At 36.3% G+C, this 19,755-nt stretch overlaps 1 protein-coding gene across 1 annotated transcript; it reads right to left on the reverse strand.

Moving 5' to 3' along the window:
- Nucleotides 1-1,038: 1,038 nt before the first annotated feature.
- On the reverse strand, nucleotides 1,039-19,735 carry LOC132200070 (atlastin-like). The gene is made up of 14 exons (XM_059625259.1): nucleotides 19,571-19,735; nucleotides 18,543-18,645; nucleotides 18,394-18,479; nucleotides 18,116-18,255; nucleotides 17,610-17,910; nucleotides 17,261-17,395; nucleotides 17,055-17,210; nucleotides 16,847-16,996; nucleotides 16,657-16,795; nucleotides 16,399-16,596; nucleotides 15,941-16,027; nucleotides 6,937-6,994; nucleotides 2,865-3,043; nucleotides 1,039-1,502 (listed from the first exon to the last, which is right to left on the reverse strand). The coding sequence occupies exons 2-14, from the start codon at nucleotides 18,640-18,642 to the stop codon at nucleotides 1,342-1,344; spliced, it is 1,890 nt and encodes a 629-aa protein (XP_059481242.1). The 5' UTR covers nucleotides 18,643-18,645; nucleotides 19,571-19,735; the 3' UTR covers nucleotides 1,039-1,341.
- Between the last annotated feature and the right edge of the window lie 20 nt (nucleotides 19,736-19,755).

The following is a 19,755-nucleotide window of genomic DNA, read 5'->3' on the forward strand; positions in this document are numbered from 1 at the left end:
TGCAAACAACAATGAATCTATTTAAATTGAAATTTCAACTCTAATTGTTGCCGATAAACGTTTGTTTCAAACACAACAATGGATGCTAAACGCCATTTTTAAGTAAATTAAAAATTATTCGACAATTTTTAAATTCTTTTCAGTATTAGGTGACTAAATGTTGGTTGTAAAATAGTTAGAACAAATTTTTGGAAATTTCTACGACAAATAAGCGCCTACAAAAACGAACGTAGGCAACCCGCTGCTCTCAGACGCGCGGCAGGTTGCCATTGTATTTGAGATACGAGGCTCAAAGACGCAATTAACATAATGATAATAATAAAAAATTTACGTTTGAAATAATCAGAATAATATTTAGGTCGTAATTATATAACTTGCATCTAATTCATTGAAAAAAGGCTTCAATGATTTTATCAGCTGCAATTTTGTAAAAAAGAATTCCAAATAAACATCAAGAACGAATTAGTGGCACATTTGCCATTGTTATTACTAAATTATCACTTCAAAAGTCTTAACCTGTAATTCCAGAAATAACTCCATCGAATTTGTAATCAAACTGCAAGTTTAAAAAAAGCCGGTACATACATGCAAGCTCACAGCAAGGCTGCATTGCCTCCAAGAAACTAATAAATTTCTTTGTTAATTTAGTTTCTAGTGAAAACATTTTCATTGCGGTCCAAGTCTCATTTGGATAACTGAAGGAGAAAAATCTGCTGTTTGTCGTACGAAATTGATTTGGGTTTTAAATTAAAGTGAAAGAAATTACTGAATAAATAATTATTATTACTACTTAGATAGAAAGGCACCTTGTTTTTTTTTTTTTTTTTTTGATTTTGTAAACATTTGAAAAAGAACCATCTGAAAAAAAAAATATATCTTGTCTAATTATTCTGCTTCATTTAAAAGAATGATGATCTAAAGCAGCATTTTTTTCCCACAAAACATCAGAATAGGACAAATAAAGTGCTTGTATCATTTTAGTATTTACCAAAAAGTCAAATATTGCTACCTCTTACACTATAAAAGTTTTTATTTTCATAAAGTTTGATAGGGCTAAAATTGGCAAGCATATTTACCAGGCACAGCTTAAAGAACAATTTATTCATTACAAGAGGGATTCAGTTATAGTTTGGTGGTTGCCTTAGTCGTTGCGTCCTTCAAATTTACAACTAAGTCTAGCTATTTGTATTGAAATTTATGGCCCAAAATAAATAATGCTTGAATATGATTTACAAACACATAAATATAATAACAAGATCCACTCCTTACTAGTTGTCCAGATTGGCCATCTTTTTGGGGCACTCGTCCGAATCAAAGTCAGGGTTCCTTCTTCTGCGCCAACTAGTTTTCATTGTTTGTAGCCGCCAGTTTCTTTTCTCTTTCAGCCTGAGTTTCTTCCGAAGCGACTTGTTCTTGGAGGCACGTGTGGATAGCTGTGGTTGCTGGGTCCTCTTTGTACTGTGTCATATCAAAATCTGTTTTGACGTATGCAGTGCAGCCAGCTGTAAGAATCAAAAGTTGTTACAACAAGTAATGAAAATAAGTGGTCATTATTTTTTTTTTTAAAAAGGACCCACTTTTGGCATGGGGTCGGCGGATCTTGTTGAAAATTGGTAGTTTGGTTTCGCTTAGGGAGTAGACAAATAGTTTAGAAGGATTTTTGAAAAATCTCAAAATTACCTATTTTACAGACGCCCTAACACTTTGACACGGTGACCAAGGTCATAGGTCAAAGTTCAGGGTCAACTTTTTGAGCTTGAATTTTTTGATACGCCACCAAAGTACCTAGTACATAAATTTTTTTGATACCATAATAGCCAAACGTTGCTCTAGTTGGTAATCAACAACATATTAAAAATTGGTGAGACTGTTTTTTTTTCGTTTTCAAGATATTTCGGGTCGAATGGCAAAAAACGTGGTTTTCCGAGCATTGTCCAACACAAACCAACATTTAACCGCCCGTAATTTTGTTCCTGTTAAGGTTACGCAAACATTTGTAATGACAAAATGATCGCCATTACTTTTACTTTTGAACTATGTATTGCATATGGTGGCCTGGTCACAAAAGGTCATTGACCTCGATGACCTGTGACCTTTACTTAAGTTTAAAACACAATGTCAGATGCTTAAATATTTTAAATAATGTTTCCTTTCTATTAATGTGTTAAAATGTACAAAAATATTTTGGGAAGGTCACAGGTCACCGAGGTCAATGACCTTTTGTGACTTGACCACTATGTGCAATACATGGTTTGAAAGTACAAGTCACGGCGATCATTTTTTGTCATTACACATTTTGCGTAACCTTAACAGGAACAAAGATACGGGCGGTTAAATGTTGGTTTGTGTTGGACAATGCTCGGAAAACCACGTTTTTTGCCATTCGACCCCAAATATCTCGAAAACGAAAAAAAAACAGTCTCACCAATTTTTGATATGTTGTTGACTACCAACTAGAGCAACGTTTGGCTATTATGGTATCAAAAAATTTTATGCACTAGGTACTTTGGTGGCGTATCAAAAAATTCAAGCTCAAAAAGTTGACCCTGAACTTTGACCTATGACCTTGGTCACCGTGTCAAAGTGTTAGGCCGGCTAATTCCCTACAACTTAGCTTATTTCACACATGCGCTATCTTCAACAGGAGCAGAGATATTTTTTATTTTCGAAAACACCTTTTTTTTAAATCCCCAAACTTTAAGCCCCTGTAAAATAGGCAATTTTGAGATTTTTCAAAAATCCTTCATAACTATTTGTATACACCCTAAGCGCAACCAAACTACAAATTTTCAACAAGGTCCGCTGACCCCATGCCAAAAGTAGGTCCCTTTAAAAAAAAAATAGTGCTAAGTGATATTTTATACCTCTTTGATATTTAGTGCACCTGAAGACCTTCAGATAATTTATTTTAGGGTCGTTTGGATCCAATATATTGTTGTGGTATAGGAACGAGTGCCCAGCATACGTAGGCTGGTAACTGTAGTTCCTGTTGAGCTCACAAATCACAGGCCATTTGTACAACTCCGGCCTCATCTTGGTGGATCTGAAATTCAAAATCCCATTTCAGTTGTGTCTCTTTTTTCACATGATGGAGAGGTGTCTTTGAACATTTTACTACTTTCAACTGCTGCGATATTATTTGCAAGCTATGGGAATGTCAAAAGAAAATATTAAAAAATTTTTCTTTATCTTAAGATCAATTTTAAAGTTTTCAGACTTTTATTTTTAAAAATTTAATTCATTTACATTGTTTTGGAGGATTAACCATCGATTTCACTTTTCTTTGCTGCGGCGGGCAATTCTGAGGGAGGAAGTTCCAACAACTTAATTTCAAGTTCCTTTTTTACCAAACGGCTGACGGGATTCAATGCATTTTGATGAAATATATTTTTTACCATTTTAATTTATCATTAAACTTTTCCCCTCAAATGTAATGGTTTCAGTGGCTGCAGACTCTATGAAGTGATTTATGTAGCTCTGATCTAATTTAAAATTTCAATGACTTTCGAAAAAGGTCAAAACTAATTTCGGTGACCTCAGAATAGTAATAATCATCAATTAAGTCATTCAATTTATTTACCACGAGTGCGAGAGGTCTGCATTCTAACAATAAAAAAAATATTTAGGGACTTTCACAAAAAGCTAATTTGCAACCAGCAAACCTAACTCCGAAGAAAGACTTTCGCTTGGTGCGCTAATTCCGGCTCATCAGGTCATCTGTTTTATTGGATGGCCGATTATTGCTCTTCGCATGCATTTCTAACAAGTAATGGCTTTGAGATGAGACACCCCGGTTTTGATGAAAGTTGGTGTCAGGAACGCCAGGAAAACAAACGCCTGTGCGAATTTCGTCACTCGTGAAAACGGAGGAGGAAAAGTTGAAAATTCGCATAGAGGAGCCGAGGAAGTAATAAAACTGCGCATATTTTGACCGCGGATTTGTTGAAAAATACAAATTTTAATGGCAGTCGGTATATTATCTTTTAAGATTCTGCAAATAAATAATAGAAAAAAAAACAAGGCAAATCTGACGCAACCTGTAAGGCTTGCAGCGCCGCCGATCACCGCTTTGACGCGGGTTGCTGCCTTACAAATTTACTCAAAATTCCATTGGAGCAAAATAAACGTGGCTTATTGATTAATAATTTTAAAATCTTATTAGCGCGCCATTTCACCAATCACCATGCTCAAAAAGTTCTGCACTATAAGTTATAAATTGCGACTCGTGATTCCAAATTTTCAAGGTTTTGGCGTTCAGACGAGAATGAAATCATATTTGTACTTAAATGCTTAAAAAATTATATGCCTTATCAATTTTTGCCTGAAGAAAGAATGCCTATGATGAATTGTACCTATGTAAGAAGGACTCAAGAGTTAAAATTTCTTGCTGAAATATTTTATGCTTATATGTCACACATGTTGGAATTGACGGAATAAAATTCAAACATACATTTCAACTTTTGGAAATGAGGAACCAGCCATATTAGGCAATTCAGTAAGGTCGAGTCTACGCAAGTCAGAATCATCAATGACTGAATTAACACGCATATATTTCAAACTGGTGGAAGACAGAATCACTCATGGCTCCATTTTTCAGCTGGTTGATAATAATTTCTTTTGTTCGGTCTTACCGCTAGTACGACCTAGTAATATTTTTATCTCTCCGACTTCAGAGATGGGTCGACCATTCTGCACAGCCATGAGATGTATGCAAGTGCAAGCAGAATTTAAGTTTTTATTAGAAGAATTTTAATTGAAAGTTGCTATTTATTTAGTCTTTCAATGAAAAAAAAAGTTAAAAAAAATACAAACTGACAGGTGGTTTTTTTTTTTTTTAATTTTGAACAAGTCTCATTACAAATGAAGTTTAATTTTTATCTTAATTGGTTTTCGAAACTATTCCTTTAGGCACAATTTCTTTTGTGCCGTTTGGAACTGTCCTCGTTAGGCACTGTTCTTTGGTTATATTTGGCTCTGTTCTTTAGGCCCTATTCAAAAAGTGGAATTAGGCCCTAGGCTGCGCTTGCGGCACCAATTGGGGTGCATGGCACACATTCATCCCCATTCTCAAAACAAAAACAAGCCCTGCGAATTACAGAAAACGCGAGGTATTGTCTCAAATTAGAAAAATACTTTCCATTAATATACACTAAAAGTAATCGGAAAAAGAGTGAACCCAATTCACATAAATTTAATTCAACATCTAGGGATTTGAATGAACAAACACCATTGTGGGTGTACAGCAGCGGCTGAGTCTCTTTTGATATCGAACCTTGAAGCAGACATCTGCTATTTGTAAACTCTCTCTCCTCTTTTTCAAATTGCATTTTTTTTATCGACCGAGATGAATAAATAATAATATAGTTAAAAAAAAAGATAAAATTACCGCGGAAAATGTCAAATTAAGTGTAGGAAATCTTCAAATATTGAGAAAATCAGATTTAGAAATAAAATGTTCTCCTTTCCCCTTCATTTATTGGAATCAAGCTTATGTTTTTTGTCCTGCACGTGCAAGCAAAAGCAATAAGAAGGCTGAAGTCAAGAAAAATCAAATTGCAGATTAAAAAAGTGGAAGGACTGCATGAAATTTGATCGCATTGACTCGGAAGGTTCCAATTGATATCGGCTTTAAAATTTAAGGTGTGGCACAGCGTAACCAAGTTATACAATAAATTGATCAACACAATACTTTTACAAGAGGAAGAAACTTGACCTTGGCATTGCAATTTTAATAGCACTCTTTCGCAATTATTTCCCGGCGTGATTCCCCGCAGTGAATGAAAACTTGTATGGTGAAACAGGAAATTTGGGCAGCAGCTTTAGAGGCGGCGGGAAATTATCTCAAATTATGTAAAACTAAAATCATCTGCGGAGCTTTCGGCTCAATTCCTAGTTAAGGTTTTAAATGGAGTTCTTTGGACCCATTGGGACCTACAAACTGGGCGAGATAACCAAAAACCCAAAAAGAGCTTTTTAGTTAGGAGAGGATTACATAATCTTAAAGCCTTGCGCAACAAGACATTGTAAAGCAAGAATTAAAAATACGAGTGGACCGCCTTTCATCCGAAAGGAATTTGTCCGAAAATTTGGAAATAGTCCGAAAAAAATCGGAATTCATCCGAAAGGAAATAGGCCGAAAATGCCTTTTCGGACTTCATCCGAGTAATCCGTCACTGGGGAATTGAATAAATTTTTGATATTTTCATATGTTCTTTTATTAATGTGATTAGAAAAGTATAAATTCTGTTACATCTGATAAATATGTGGCATAAAAATGGTACTATATAAGATTCTTTTTAAATTATTGCATTGAGCTTGATGTTGGCAAAGTTTTAGTTGGATAATTAAAATTTATTTATTTTATAAAAATGCCTTAGAAATGCCAGTTTCCTTAGGAATGACATACTGAAAATTGAAAATTTCCACGTGTAACTTGTGTCCCAATATATGCTGAGAAAAATGTGTCACGTGACGTGCGCTTGTGTCGCTTTGTCCGGTAAATTGTGTCTGCTGTAACTTGTTGCAGCATCACAAAACCACACAGTTTTTCCAAACTTTTTGCCAGGTATAAGAAGTGCCATTTCCGTTTATCTCGGCATTAAACTTGTTTATGTTCAAACTCCTAATACAGTTGATTGATAAAAAAAAAAACGGTATACAATTTTCATAGCCGGTTTTCGGATTAATTCCGATTTTTTTCGGCCTATTTCCTTTCGGATGAATTCCGATTTTTTTCGGACTAATTCCAAATTTTCGGATAAAGTCCAAAAAGGCACTTTCGGACTAATTCATTTCGGACCAAGTCTGGCGACCCAAAATACGGCTTAAGTTGCAGCGATCCAATAGATTCATGTCTTTTCCTCATCAATGTAATTTAAACCGCGGTGAAATTGTAGATATAATCTTGTACAATAATTTACATTTAAAAGTACTTACTCATCAACAGTAGTGTCCCTTGGAGAATCTGGCAGTTCAGTTGCACTTGCGTTGGGCACTGTAACAAAAATCCATTACATCACTGCCAAGAAAATCACAGCATTATTTTTTGTTGATGTGTAAGGAAGCAATATTTCACTATAAAAAAATTAATATTATACTGTCCAGCATTCAAAAATTAAATATATCGCTGGTATATTTGTTGTTGACTTTCGTTGACCGAATGCATTCGGCTCAGAAACGCTTGGTCCAAATGCATTCAGTTTTTACAAGAAACGATTTACATTTCATTAACAAAGTGCGTTCAGTGCAAAAGCTTAGACCTTAGACCAAAAGCGTTAGGCCAACAAAATATGCTACTTTTTGGGTTAAATTTTGCAGAATTTTATTTCCTGAGGCCTGAGGCACAGAGAGGACGCAGAGCTCCAGCGCGCGTCAAAGCAAAACCACTCTGTTGTTCTGCGCGAATTTTTCTATTGAATTATATAACAAAATTAATAACCTGTTAGAAATGCCTTAGTATTAGAACCAGGAAAGTTGCTAGCTTGAATTACCAAGGAAAATTGCAACTTTCAACTTAATACAATTATGTCTACCAAGGAAAAATCTGCTAATTTGAATGTGTGATCCACAGGCCATTGTGCAGTTAAACCGATTTCGCCCCACGGTTGGATCATACTTTGGGTTGAGTGACACCATGATCAATGCCACCACCAAGAATGGGTAGCGCGCACTTTTCGCTCTGCCGCGCTCATGCAGAAAGCGATCAACCTTTCAAGAGCGTTTATCTGGTTAATTATTTTCCTGCTTAGGACAGTGGATAAAATACTCAATTTTTTCTCATTATATTGAGAAAACATCACAACAGAATCCAAGAGTTCTGGCGTATAAAGGTTTAATAGACCGTAAATGAGGTGCAGCCACACAAAACGCACACAAATTAGCACTTCAAATTGAGTCTTTTGAGTTGGAAGAAAGATGGAAGCGAAAATTTTCCCAAATTGATCGATCGTTGGTTTTTCCCGTTCATCACTCTCACAACAACAAACACCTCTCAGCAAGAAGCAAGTTTTTATGTAGCAATTATCAAAAATCCACAGCCTTTGCTATGACTTAATATCTTCAACAGGCAGGATTTTTGAACTGGAATTTGATATTAACTTTCCGTGGAAAAAAATCAAATTTTTAGTAAATATTAGAAAACATTAAAATTTCATGGGACGGGATTTTTATTTAATTTAAAAGCTTATAACTTATAAAATTGAATAGAAGAGTGTACTTTGCACCCCAGTTGTATGCAAAATCCTTTGTTTTTTTAAATTGAATAGTGTTAAATCATGCGAAGGATGACCGCAGCCCAAACAAAGGCAATGAAATACAGTCCATTAAAAATTGCGTCACAATGGTCTCAAATATTGTGGACTTCATTAGAATTCAGTTGGAGTTTTTAATGATTGAAGTTCAAGCTTTGAATGAACAAATTCTAGTCACGGCGGTTGAGGACACGCATATTTCATATAAAGCGCTCATTAACCACAGTTGATAATCGTCTCTTCCAAAGTTTGATGTAGAATCTTTTTAAAGGAGTGCTGACCCCTCGCTTTGACTTTAATTCCTGATTCAATTAAGGGTCCTGATTAAAACCTGAAAAGGGCGGCCGAAAATTCGGCGTTTTCGTTGAGAAATCTCAAAATGAAATTGGGCTGATTGGACTTTTTTGCGCTTGGTCGCCATCTTGGTCCAACAATCGAAAATGTGAAATTGTTGTTTGCAATTTGGATGGCCGTGACCTGAGCCACGTTAGGTCAAGAAAATACCATGAAAAATAATTGAAAATGAATAAAATTTTGTGAAATCAAAGCTAAAGAGTTGCTTGAAATGACCCTTTAATTGAAATTATTAAATTATTTAGCACACATGAGATATAAAAGGGTTTGCTAAAAGTGCTGCCATTTGAAAACTAATTTTTTTAGAAGAAAAAACTTATTGGGAAATTTGTAGCCAATAAAACGCTCATTCTTTTTGTAACAGTACAAAGTACTGCACGAATTTTTCTTATTTAAGAAAAAATGAAAAATCCAAATAAAATTACATTTTAGGTTAAAGGGAATTTTTTAATATTTTTTTCGAAATAGCCAATCGATTCAACATGTCTTTTTTAGTCAAGATCTAAATTTTCGCTAATAAATTCAAGACAGTTAAAAAGTAACATCAAAAAATTTCAAACGGGTCTTGCCCTGTTTTAAGATGAGAGAGTTGTCATTGAATATTTTGATGTTACTTTTTAACAGTCTTGAATTTATTAGCGAAAATTTAGATCTTGACTAAAAAAGACATGCTGAATCGATTGGCTATTTCGAAAAAAATATTAAAAAATTCCCTTTAACCTAAAATGTAATTTTATTTGGATTTTTCATTTTTTCTTAAATAAGAAAAATTCGTGCAGTACTTTGTACTGTTACAAAAAGAATGAGCGTTTTATTGGCTACAAATTTCCCAATAAGTTTTTTCTTCTAAAAAAATTAGTTTTCAAATGGCAGCACTTTTAGCAAACCCTTTTATATCTCATGTGTGCTAAATAATTTAATAATTTCAATTAAAGGGTCATTTCAAGCAACTCTTTAGCTTTGATTTCACAAAATTTTATTCATTTTCAATTATTTTTCATGGTATTTTCTTGACCTAACGTGGCTCAGGTCACGGCCATCCAAATTGCAAACAACAATTTCACATTTTCGATTGTTGGACCAAGATGGCGACCAAGCGCAAAAAAAGTCCAATCAGCCCAATTTCATTTTGAGATTTCTCAACGAAAACGCCGAATTTTCGGCCGCCCTTTTCAGGTTTTAATCAGGACCCTTAATTGAATCAGGAATTAAAGTCAAAGCGAGGGGTCAGCACTCCTTTAAGGCAAAATTATCTGCTCTCGCACCGCCACGCACTTTACATCGTAGTTTTGTGCATTCTCGCGTAGATTTTTGTTTTCTAAATCAATAAATTTTGAGAGAAATTTTTTTTATGCATTTAATAAGAAAACGGTTAAAATATATGTATAATATAGTTCAAGGTAAGTTTGATAGTGTGAAATAAAATGCTAGAGAAGTGAGAAGCTGCAAGGTGACGACAAAAATGACACTGCCACCTCCAGCCGCGACCAAAAGAAGTTAATTCCGTGTGTCTTTTCATTCAGGGGTCGTCAAGCCCTGGAATGACTCGACACCTTTCCTCAAAGACTGCTCAACGAGCAATTTCCCCGCCCTTTGCAGCAATTTTAAAATGATTGAAATTTGTTCCTTTTTATAGTGTGGCTCAGTGTGGCTGTATTTCTTTTGTTGTTATAGGTGTTTTAGACTAAAACATTTGGCAGCCCCCCTCCTAGTTGTGATTCTCTCTCTGCTCTCATTTTTTTCTTTTCAACTTTTTGTTCATATTGACTCGAGTAGAATCAACAGTATAAACAAAAGTTTAATTGAACGCTTCATTGTTATATTTGTTATTTTAAATTCGCGACAAAGATTAATAATAAATGCACTTCATTAGGGCATCAGAGCTGGGTTTTAAGACCTGGCTCCGGAGCCAGTGGAATAACGCTGTTGGCTTCTGAATTATGACGACGCGCTAACCTGCAGTTCCATGCGAAAGAAGAAACTGCAAGTGTGCTGGTGATCAACACGCATCAAGGTAGAAATAAATTATCATGTTTTGAACTGCATTCGAATGCGAGTTGTTCTTCGAGAGCTTTTGCCATGGGTGGAAAATAGCTGGAAAAGGAAAAGCCAAAGAGCCTGAAGAAGTCTGATCCGTAGTTTAACTGAGAAATTTAAAAGTGATGTTTTGGTAGTATTGCTACATAAGCAAATAAGTTGTCAATAATCCCCTTTTCCTAAGAATAATGCAATAATTATTAATCATTCATCATAAAAAAATCATAGTTAATATTTGAAGTTCTTAATTATTATTCATGCAATGTTTCACAATTATAATTATTGAATTTGTGGAATTTTATTTAATTTGAGAGATGTACTTAATGGTTTTTAAAAAACATTGAAACAATTAAAATTATAAATGCATTATAAATATGAGCACAGATTGATTAAGAGGGGAAATAATATTCAATTGTTAATATAGTACAAAAAAAAAAATGTTATTTTTAAAATTCTTAGATATAAAATGTAAATGACAATTTCTTTGATGTGTGTAGGTCCTATTTGAAAAATCGAAATTAATATCCTAGCAATCATTGTAAGAATTAAATTAATAAATTACGAATAATTAATATGCAAATAGGTCTCACTCGTTGTTAAAAGTTTTAAATGGCTAGTCATAGTGTAACCCTTTCTTCTTCTTTTTCCAATTTAAAATTTCTGTATTGACCAAGAACCCCAGAAGAATAAATAATCATAATAATAACGGTCGATTATTCATTTCATGAGCGTTCAGTCGCAAGGTGACGGCTCAATACAGTAGTAGGCAACCCGCGCGACATCGGCTCTCGCAGGTTGCGGCGTTATTTCTTTTGGAGATTGCAGATGCAGAATACAAGAGAGCCAAAAAGTCAGCCAGATTTGGGAATCGGCAGGAGGCTCCGGCGCCCCTAAAATTTTCAACGATACTGTGCCTATAAAATGTCAATACACTCGCTACGGAATAATAAAATCTTTATTAAACGCATCATGGCTTGTGCGTTACTCGTTACTACGAAAAATTAAAATAAAAAGAACATCACAATCCTCATACATGCCCAGAGCAAACGCAAACGCGTGCTTCAGAAATTTTTTGCCGACCTAATATAATAACATTTCAAAGCCGTATTTCCGTTAAACATAAATTGAAGACCGTTCTCACGAGTTTGATTTAAAAGGATTGTACAGATTTTTAATGATGCTGCTTCCACTCTGATTTTCAGATGTGTTATTATTAAGTCCACTAGGATTTTTTACCATAGTAAAAAACCAAGAATTTTTCTGAAAATAACTAGTTATACTGTATTGTGTAAAATGTAATTAATTTTTTATTTTATATAATTATTGAACTTTAAAATAGTATTAATTAAATTTGGAATGCAAGTCATCATGGCTAATCAGATGAAAAATATCCATTGTTGCGTTTGTAATAATCGTTAAAACCGTTTTTCAGCAACATACAACTTCTAAATCATTGGAAATTTGATTTAAAATAGATTCATTGTTGTTAGCAAAGAATTTTTTGAATAGTCGTTGGTTTTGTCTTTCGTAAATTCATCAAGTTAAAATGGCTTCCGCGACCGTTGCAGATGGCAAAAAGAAGGAAAGCCCTGATGAGTTACTCGAGCAGTTGAAGGAACTGATCCAGAAGATCGTGGACAGAGAAGAGGAGAACGAGATTGTTTCATTAATACGAGAAGAAGAGGAGAAAGCGAAGGAGGCGATGCGCGTAATGGACCAAAACAACAGGTCCTTGGCCGAACACCACCTCGAGATCACGCGGCGTTTGGATGACAAGGAGCAGGAGCTGAATGAACGGGAGAGAAAATTGGCCGAGCGAGAGGAGAGGAAAAGGCGATGGGAAGCCGCGAAGACCATTGAGAAGAGTGAGAGCACTGCCGCGAAGCGTTGGAGATTTTGGCCATTCTGATTTAAAATTAAACAACTTCCGTGTCTAAATCAGCAAAAATTATATTGCATTTGAATTAATTCTCGATTGAGACTTCTAACTCCCTCGGTTCAGGGTTCAGAAATTCTACCACCTGGTCGTTTTTGGGGTTTCTTCGTGGAATATCCAGCCATTTCTTGGTAATTTGATACATTTGATATTTAAATAGCAAAATCCAAATTTTTAATAATTAAATTTACTAAAAAAATGTGGGTGTGAATGGCCTTGGGCATGAAAGGTGTAATATATCTATCGATTATAAATTTTACATTAATTTATATGAGCTATAATTAATTTAATGGACTATTTTGTGATGAAATTTTACCACTGGTTATCAAAGTCGCATCTGTTTGCAAGAGTTGCAGCATGAAAATTCTCCTTCGAAAGAAGGAGAAGTATTGAAAGGAGTAATTAAGTGCTGAGCTCTTCGACGCCAGCAAGATTTGATAAACTTTATAGCATGCAGAAGCATAACAAATGGTATTGTTATATGGATGCTGGCTGACCTGCGGTCCCCCAGCTTTCCCTTACTTTATGAAGGGTGCCTTTGAGGAAAGGCTACTGCAGCAGCAGTGGCCGCACCGAACCTTCTTTCTCTCTCCCCTTTTGCTTGTTAATCTCTATAGGCACGCTCGACCATTCGGTGCTGCTTGTTGCAAAAGCAGGTGTACCTTTCTTTGAATGTTGGCCCAGAGTGTAGGAAAGCAAACGCCTGGACCAAAATAGTAGAAAATGTGTGCAAGATATAGGGTGGTAAAGAAAAACCCTGAGAATGCATACTCTCCCCCTCCTTTGAGCCCCGAGAAAACTAAATAAGCAAGGAAAAGGTTAGATAGAGGGCAGCCAATGGAATTGTGTCCCTGATCGGACGGACTGGCCACCTCGGAAAGCATCTCGAAGCCTCCGGGACCTTTGAGAAGCAACACGGAGCGGAAGCGGTGCGGGCGGTTGGCGAGATTATTTTGATTGGTTTTTGATTCGAGTTTCATACTTGATCAAATCAATTAATATTTGAAAGTCCTAGCTGATGAGAGCAAAAGCTCGAAACAGCAGCTGTCCTAGGATGTCATTTATTAATGTGATATCTAATTAATTCCTTGCTCCCGAATAAATTTCTTTTCAGGTGAAATCAAGGTAAGAAATCAGCCATTCAAATTATAATATATAATTTAAGATATTCGTGGTGGTGCTCCCAGTTCATTCCTTTAACCAGAGAATAAATTATTTCAATTGATTTGCATTAAAAGTTGAATTAATTAGTTTAATTAGAGAGTCATTTAAAAAGGAGCATTATAAAGCATTGAGGGGTTGCAATTTTTTTCTGCTCTGAACACATATATTCTGTCACCTTAAATTTTTATGTCGTGATTTTTTGCTCTCGGGCGACTCGATTTCCTTGAATGCCCTGCGATCGTAAATGCTGGTGAGCTTGCGAGCGAGCAAACCACATCAGCGCGCCCATTGAATCGAACTTTACAGCGCAATATTTCACATCGAGTCACATGCAAATATGAGACCGGCGGGCTGCCTGCCTCATAAATCCAGGGGGCACTAAAGCGAGTGCGCGCGCGGATGGCCTTCCGGTGCACAATTCGCGTAAATCAGACCCACCGACGCACGCTTTTTGCCCCCTCGAACCAACGGTGTCATGCATGTGGGGCACCTAAAAGGGTTGAGACTGTGAATAGCAAAACTATATTCAACCTCGCATCTATACTTAACCTGGGACAATTCAACAGATATCATAGTGCTTACGGGAAAATAAATTGTTACATAATAATAATTGCGGGTACAGAGTACCAAAGGCGTTGGGGAAATCTAATAAAATATATTATTAATTTTTTCACAAGTATCAGTTGAATTATGAACTTATTGTGCCAAATCAAATGGAGCGGTTACTGTGCTCTAATACTTCTGGAAGCCGTGTTGTTCATGTTAAATTATACTATTTTGCGAAAAATGGCCCTCTAATCTGTTTATAAATAATGAAAAGTGAGAAGATTATAATTGAAAAAGAATAGTTAAATTGTTTTACATTATTCGTGGAGCGCTTGTAATATTATATCAACGTTATATTCTGTCAAAGAAATAGAATTTCTTCCAGCCAAAACTTATCTAGGCAGCAGAATTCAGAATTTTGGCAACTCTGCCTCGTTGATGGTCGCTTTTTCTTGGAATTCTCTTGGCCGTGGGAAGAGACTTGATCTTTTTCTGGTGCTCGGCGTGCGTACACCAGGGGAGTTTGTAAGAATCGTCGGCCGGCACAAGAACGTATGAAGTTAACTTGCAATTTGCAATCATCATAAATATAAATAAATCTTATTTGAAATTAAGAATTTGTTTGCATTCTTACACAATTACATATTGAAATTTATAGATTCGTTGGACACCGAAGCTTAACACCTCAATATTGTGGGACATTTCCAGAGGCAGTTGAAAATTTCCTTCAACTTCAAATTCTTTTTGAGATTTTAGAATACAAAGTGTGCCAAAAGTCGGCCAGATTTGGGAATCGGCTGGAGGCTCCGGCGCCCCTATTATATATATAATTTTTAACGACACCTTTCCTATAAAATGTCAATATATTCGCTACGGAATAATAGATTCTTTCGCATTTATAAACGCATCAACGCTTGTGCGTTACTATGAAAAATTACAATTAAAACAAAAGAAGCATCACAACCCTCAAGCATGCCCTGCAGCATAAGAAAACGCGTGCATAAGGAATTTTTTGTCGACCTATTAAATGATATTTAAAAGCAGTATTTCGGTAGAACAAAAATTGAGGACCGTTAACGAGGAGGTGATCATGGAAATGAATGAATCGGGCTTTTTCCTCGTTGCAGAAATTGTTTTTTATTCAAAAACAAATTGGCTCTACCAGTTTCGGTCACGGTCTGCGACCCTATTTCATGAGCATTGTATTAGCTAGTCAGCGAGCAGCGCGTTTGCTCATGAAATAGGGTCGCAGACCGTGACCGAAACTGGTAGTGCCAATTTGTTTTTGAATAAAAAACAATTTCTGCAACGAGGAAAAAGCCCGATTCATTCATTTCCATGATCGTTTAAAAGGAGATTGGAGAGATTTTTAATGATGCTGCTTCTACTTTGATTTTTTGATAATATATTATAATTAAGTCTGCTACGATTATGACCAAATTTATAAACCAATAAATTTTCCAAAATTTCACAAAAAAAAGGAATTGGGGATCGAGACCTGACACATACGCTCAGCTCAGCAAGGGCCAAATGACTCAATCCCTTTCATAACGCGCAATGAAGTCGGAGGCCAAGGAATCGGAAAGTGGCCAAAACTCAGGGACGTGCACAACATTTGACAAGGGATAAAGGCTGTGGAAATATGTTCACTTACCTTGTTTAGAAGGAACCGTGATGGTGGTAAGCAGCGGTGGCTCTAGAGACCCAAATTGAACTTGCCCAGTTGGCAGCAAGGCAGATTCTTTAACAAAATATTATTTTATTACCTTTTCCGGCTGCATTTGAATATTGTTTAAATTTCACTCCATATTCTCTAACATTGTATTAAAAGTTCAACTTAAAGACAATTGAAAATTGTGTTTGAGATTAGCGTTGAGGGAAATTGTTTTTTAACAACGTAACGAGATTAAATTGGAAATTGGAAGACGAGTAAATTTAAATTTAAAGTGAAGCGCACGTGGAGTTGTTAGAAAGTTTAGAAACAGAATCTTGCTACAGCGTTTTATAGGCACACTGATTGTGAGTCAGTTTGTGCCTAATAAATCAATAAGTAGCAATAACCAGCAAAACAATTAAGCACTTGTAAATAATAATAGTGACATTATTACACACCTTTCAGTCGGTCCATTAAGGGCTGAGGCTCAGGCAAATCACTGCCCTTACAGATCCGAGTGTAGGACTTGATGAAGAATTCAAAAAGCTCATTTGCCTTGACTTTTTGCCCACCAATCTCTTTTATGACCAAATTATCTGGTGCCAGCAGCAATGGCCCCAGGACACTCAAATGCTGTTTAAAATCAGTCTCTATATCTAAAAATACATAAAAAATTTTAATAAATTGTTTTGCCTTTTGTAGAATTTGATGCCTACCTTTGAGTCTACCATCAAAATTGGGATTGGTGGACACTTGAAGGCCAGGGTGGGGCATCAGGAAGCAGGAGATGTCCTTAAAGCATGACGTAATGTGCCTTCCCAACAAGTGCAGCTCTGGGTGTTGTTTTGCCAAGACCTTATAAGCACAATTGTTAATTATTTCATTTTGCATGTAAAAGTACTATACCTTTAGTTTGCGATCAAAGATCTGTTGTCCTCCCTCGGAACCGTATTTGGCCTCGTAAGGGTAACTCCAGTCTCTGATTAGAAACTGCAGCTTTTGGAATGGATTGTTGAAGTAGTCTTTGAAGGCCAGTTGACTGAACTCAGTGAAGATCTGAATGAATAATATGGTTGTAAATTTACTTATTCAACACTTTTTCAATAGTGCAGACCTGCAAGTGCTTAAGATCAAAACCCCGGATGTTCTGGGACAAATTGTAGACCTGGACAGAGCTGCTAATGGTGCTGAGGGCAAATACAGGGGCGCATTCCCTAACCGCGATTTCATTTTCAAAATCGCCTGCAGTTTCCATTAGGACAACAGCGACCTTGCAGAAAAGTGTAATAATGCTTGTACTGAACTTTTTATTTTTCAAACCTTTTCGCCTACAGGAAGATCAACTAGGAAGACTTCTGACCACATTCGAATTCCAGTGGTGCCTTTTTCCGAGGCTCCTCTCCACGAAAAACCGTCCAGAGGTGATTCTTCCTCGCCCAACCAGTCTTCATTGCCCTGCAAGCACTTTGGGGTGAACACACAAAGGAGACAAAAGGGAGCAAACTAAGCATTTGGGAGCATATTATGCTTGTTCAGTTCGGGAAGGTTACAGAAAGGACTATACACAGAAAATTATTTTTATTTTTTATTCTATGGGCAAAAAAGTATTCCCACGCTCGAGCAATTGCTATTTGAAATGTCAGATAGGTGATCAGAAAAATGTGGTCACCTGCGCTTTCATGTATCTCAGGAAGAAATCCAGCAGGAAGGATTTGCCCTTGCGAAAGGCGCCGGCCACGGAGACCACCACCACATGCCGGTCTTTGACATGGTCCTGCATCAAAATGTCCTCAAGGGCCTGCTCGTCCAGTTCGAAGGTGTGGTCCTCCTTGGCCAGCACCACCTGCACAGCTCTGGCAATGCCCTGGGCACATTCCTTGGTCACCGACTCTTCCACATTCATCTGCTTACTTAGCTTTAGGACTTCAGGTTGACAGGCTGGCTGAGGCGTCATCTCAGAGGCATTCTCGCTACAAATCAATATTTAATTTGTTTACAATTATTTACAAATTTCACAGCCATTGTTTAAAAAAATTTGCAATGAATAAGGTATAATCTGAGGGCTGCATGGCTTTTTTAAGCATTTTTTTTTTATCTAATTAATACTTATTATCTTTCATATAAAAAAATGATATTTGGTATTCTTATGTTAAATAATGGTTTTGTTTTGCCCACCTTTCAATAGGAGCAACTCCAATGGGCTCGTCGGTTATGCTGCCGAAGGACGTTGCAAATGGCGGCGGTTTTGAGACAAAGTTATCCTGAGGCGCAACTGCGGTCTCCTCGCGCTGGGGATTTTGATTTTGAGCAGGGCGCTGGAAGTAATTGATTTTAGTTTTTTTCCCCCAACATATTATTTTCATAGAAGCGCATTTCTGCCAAAGTATGTTGTCTGCCAAGGAAGACTGATAAAAGCACACTCATTTAAAATTTCAAGAAAAAAGGTTAGTTACCTCATTCAGAAAGTTGGTAATATTGATTGAATTGATTGTAACAGTGCTGGCCTGTTGGAAAATCTGCGAAAGCACTTGATAATCGGCTAAAAAAATTAGAAATTGTTATTCTTTCATTATAAATGACAAAATACTACGATTCAGTATACCACTACTTGATAGTTGGTTTTGCATTGGCACCGCTGCTGCGGTAGTTTGGGTGCCATCGCCGTCCTTCACATTCGCCACAGACTTTCCCTTGTCATCCATTTTCTGTTGAAAAAATTCATGCAAAATCATAAATTGATGATATTATGAAACATAATTTATTTTCATCCAATAGCAAAATTGTTATAATTTTTTAGTTAATAATATTTTTTTATTGGTCAAAATTATTCATGGGGTTCGATGGGGTTTATAATTAATCTTCTTTATTATTATTTGTATATGATGGATTCATATTATTATATAATTTGGCATTTCGCATGAGACACCAAGAGAGATTTTAAAATTTTTACATATAATTGCGAGATAAATTAATTTGCATTCCGTTCTTTGCGGGAGATGGCACCGCGGATCCCCACTCGCGCGTCTTATTTTGTGAATATAATTCCGCCACCTATTAACCGATTAATTGGCATTAATAGAACTCAAGATGCACAAATCTCGCACAACAAAGTCTCAATAATTATGGTTGCAAGAGAACGGACGCCGCGCAGGCTACTCCAGGCTGGGCTACTCGGCATAATTCATATTTTTTGACTCGCCTAAAGCGTGAAAAAATAGGAGAATAACTAATACGAATATTTCGGAATATTTGAATAATAAAACCGACTTCATAATTAACGCGCGTGATAAAAACATTACGCCGGTTATATAACTATAAAACTTCATGTTTTCTCTCGAAACTTGAGTATGTATAAAATTGATTCGCCGAAAATCAAAGGTCGCGCGCGTATGTACCAGAAAACTTGACTCTCAAAATCGCAATGACCTCCGAAATCGCAGTCTGAGGTCACAAGGAGAATCTCATTTAGAAATTTGGAGCTAAGAAGACAGAGAAATCTAACAACTCCTGCAAAAAAAGATGCTGCCATAACAGAGAGACGAGAAAGAATTCCGAAAATTCCGCGAACTTTACGCGGCCCCGATCATGGAAGAGAGAATTCTTGACTTAAAACAAAATTAACTCACGCACCTTTAGAGAATTATTATCTTCCTTCTCAAAGCTCTCGCTTGCTCCACGAGCTGACCCTTTGATGGCGACAACCCCGACAAAAAGAGAAAATTTTCGTGATGATGAAATTTTTTGGGCGCTATCACGGATCCGCACTTCTTCTCATTGTCAATCTCAAACATACATAACAAAAAACAAATAAACAA

The sequence above is a fragment of the Neocloeon triangulifer genome, unplaced genomic scaffold (genome assembly GCF_031216515.1).
Source record: "Neocloeon triangulifer isolate White Clay Creek 2 clone unplaced genomic scaffold, ASM3121651v1 ptg000014l, whole genome shotgun sequence".
NCBI lineage: Eukaryota > Metazoa > Arthropoda > Insecta > Ephemeroptera > Baetidae > Neocloeon > Neocloeon triangulifer.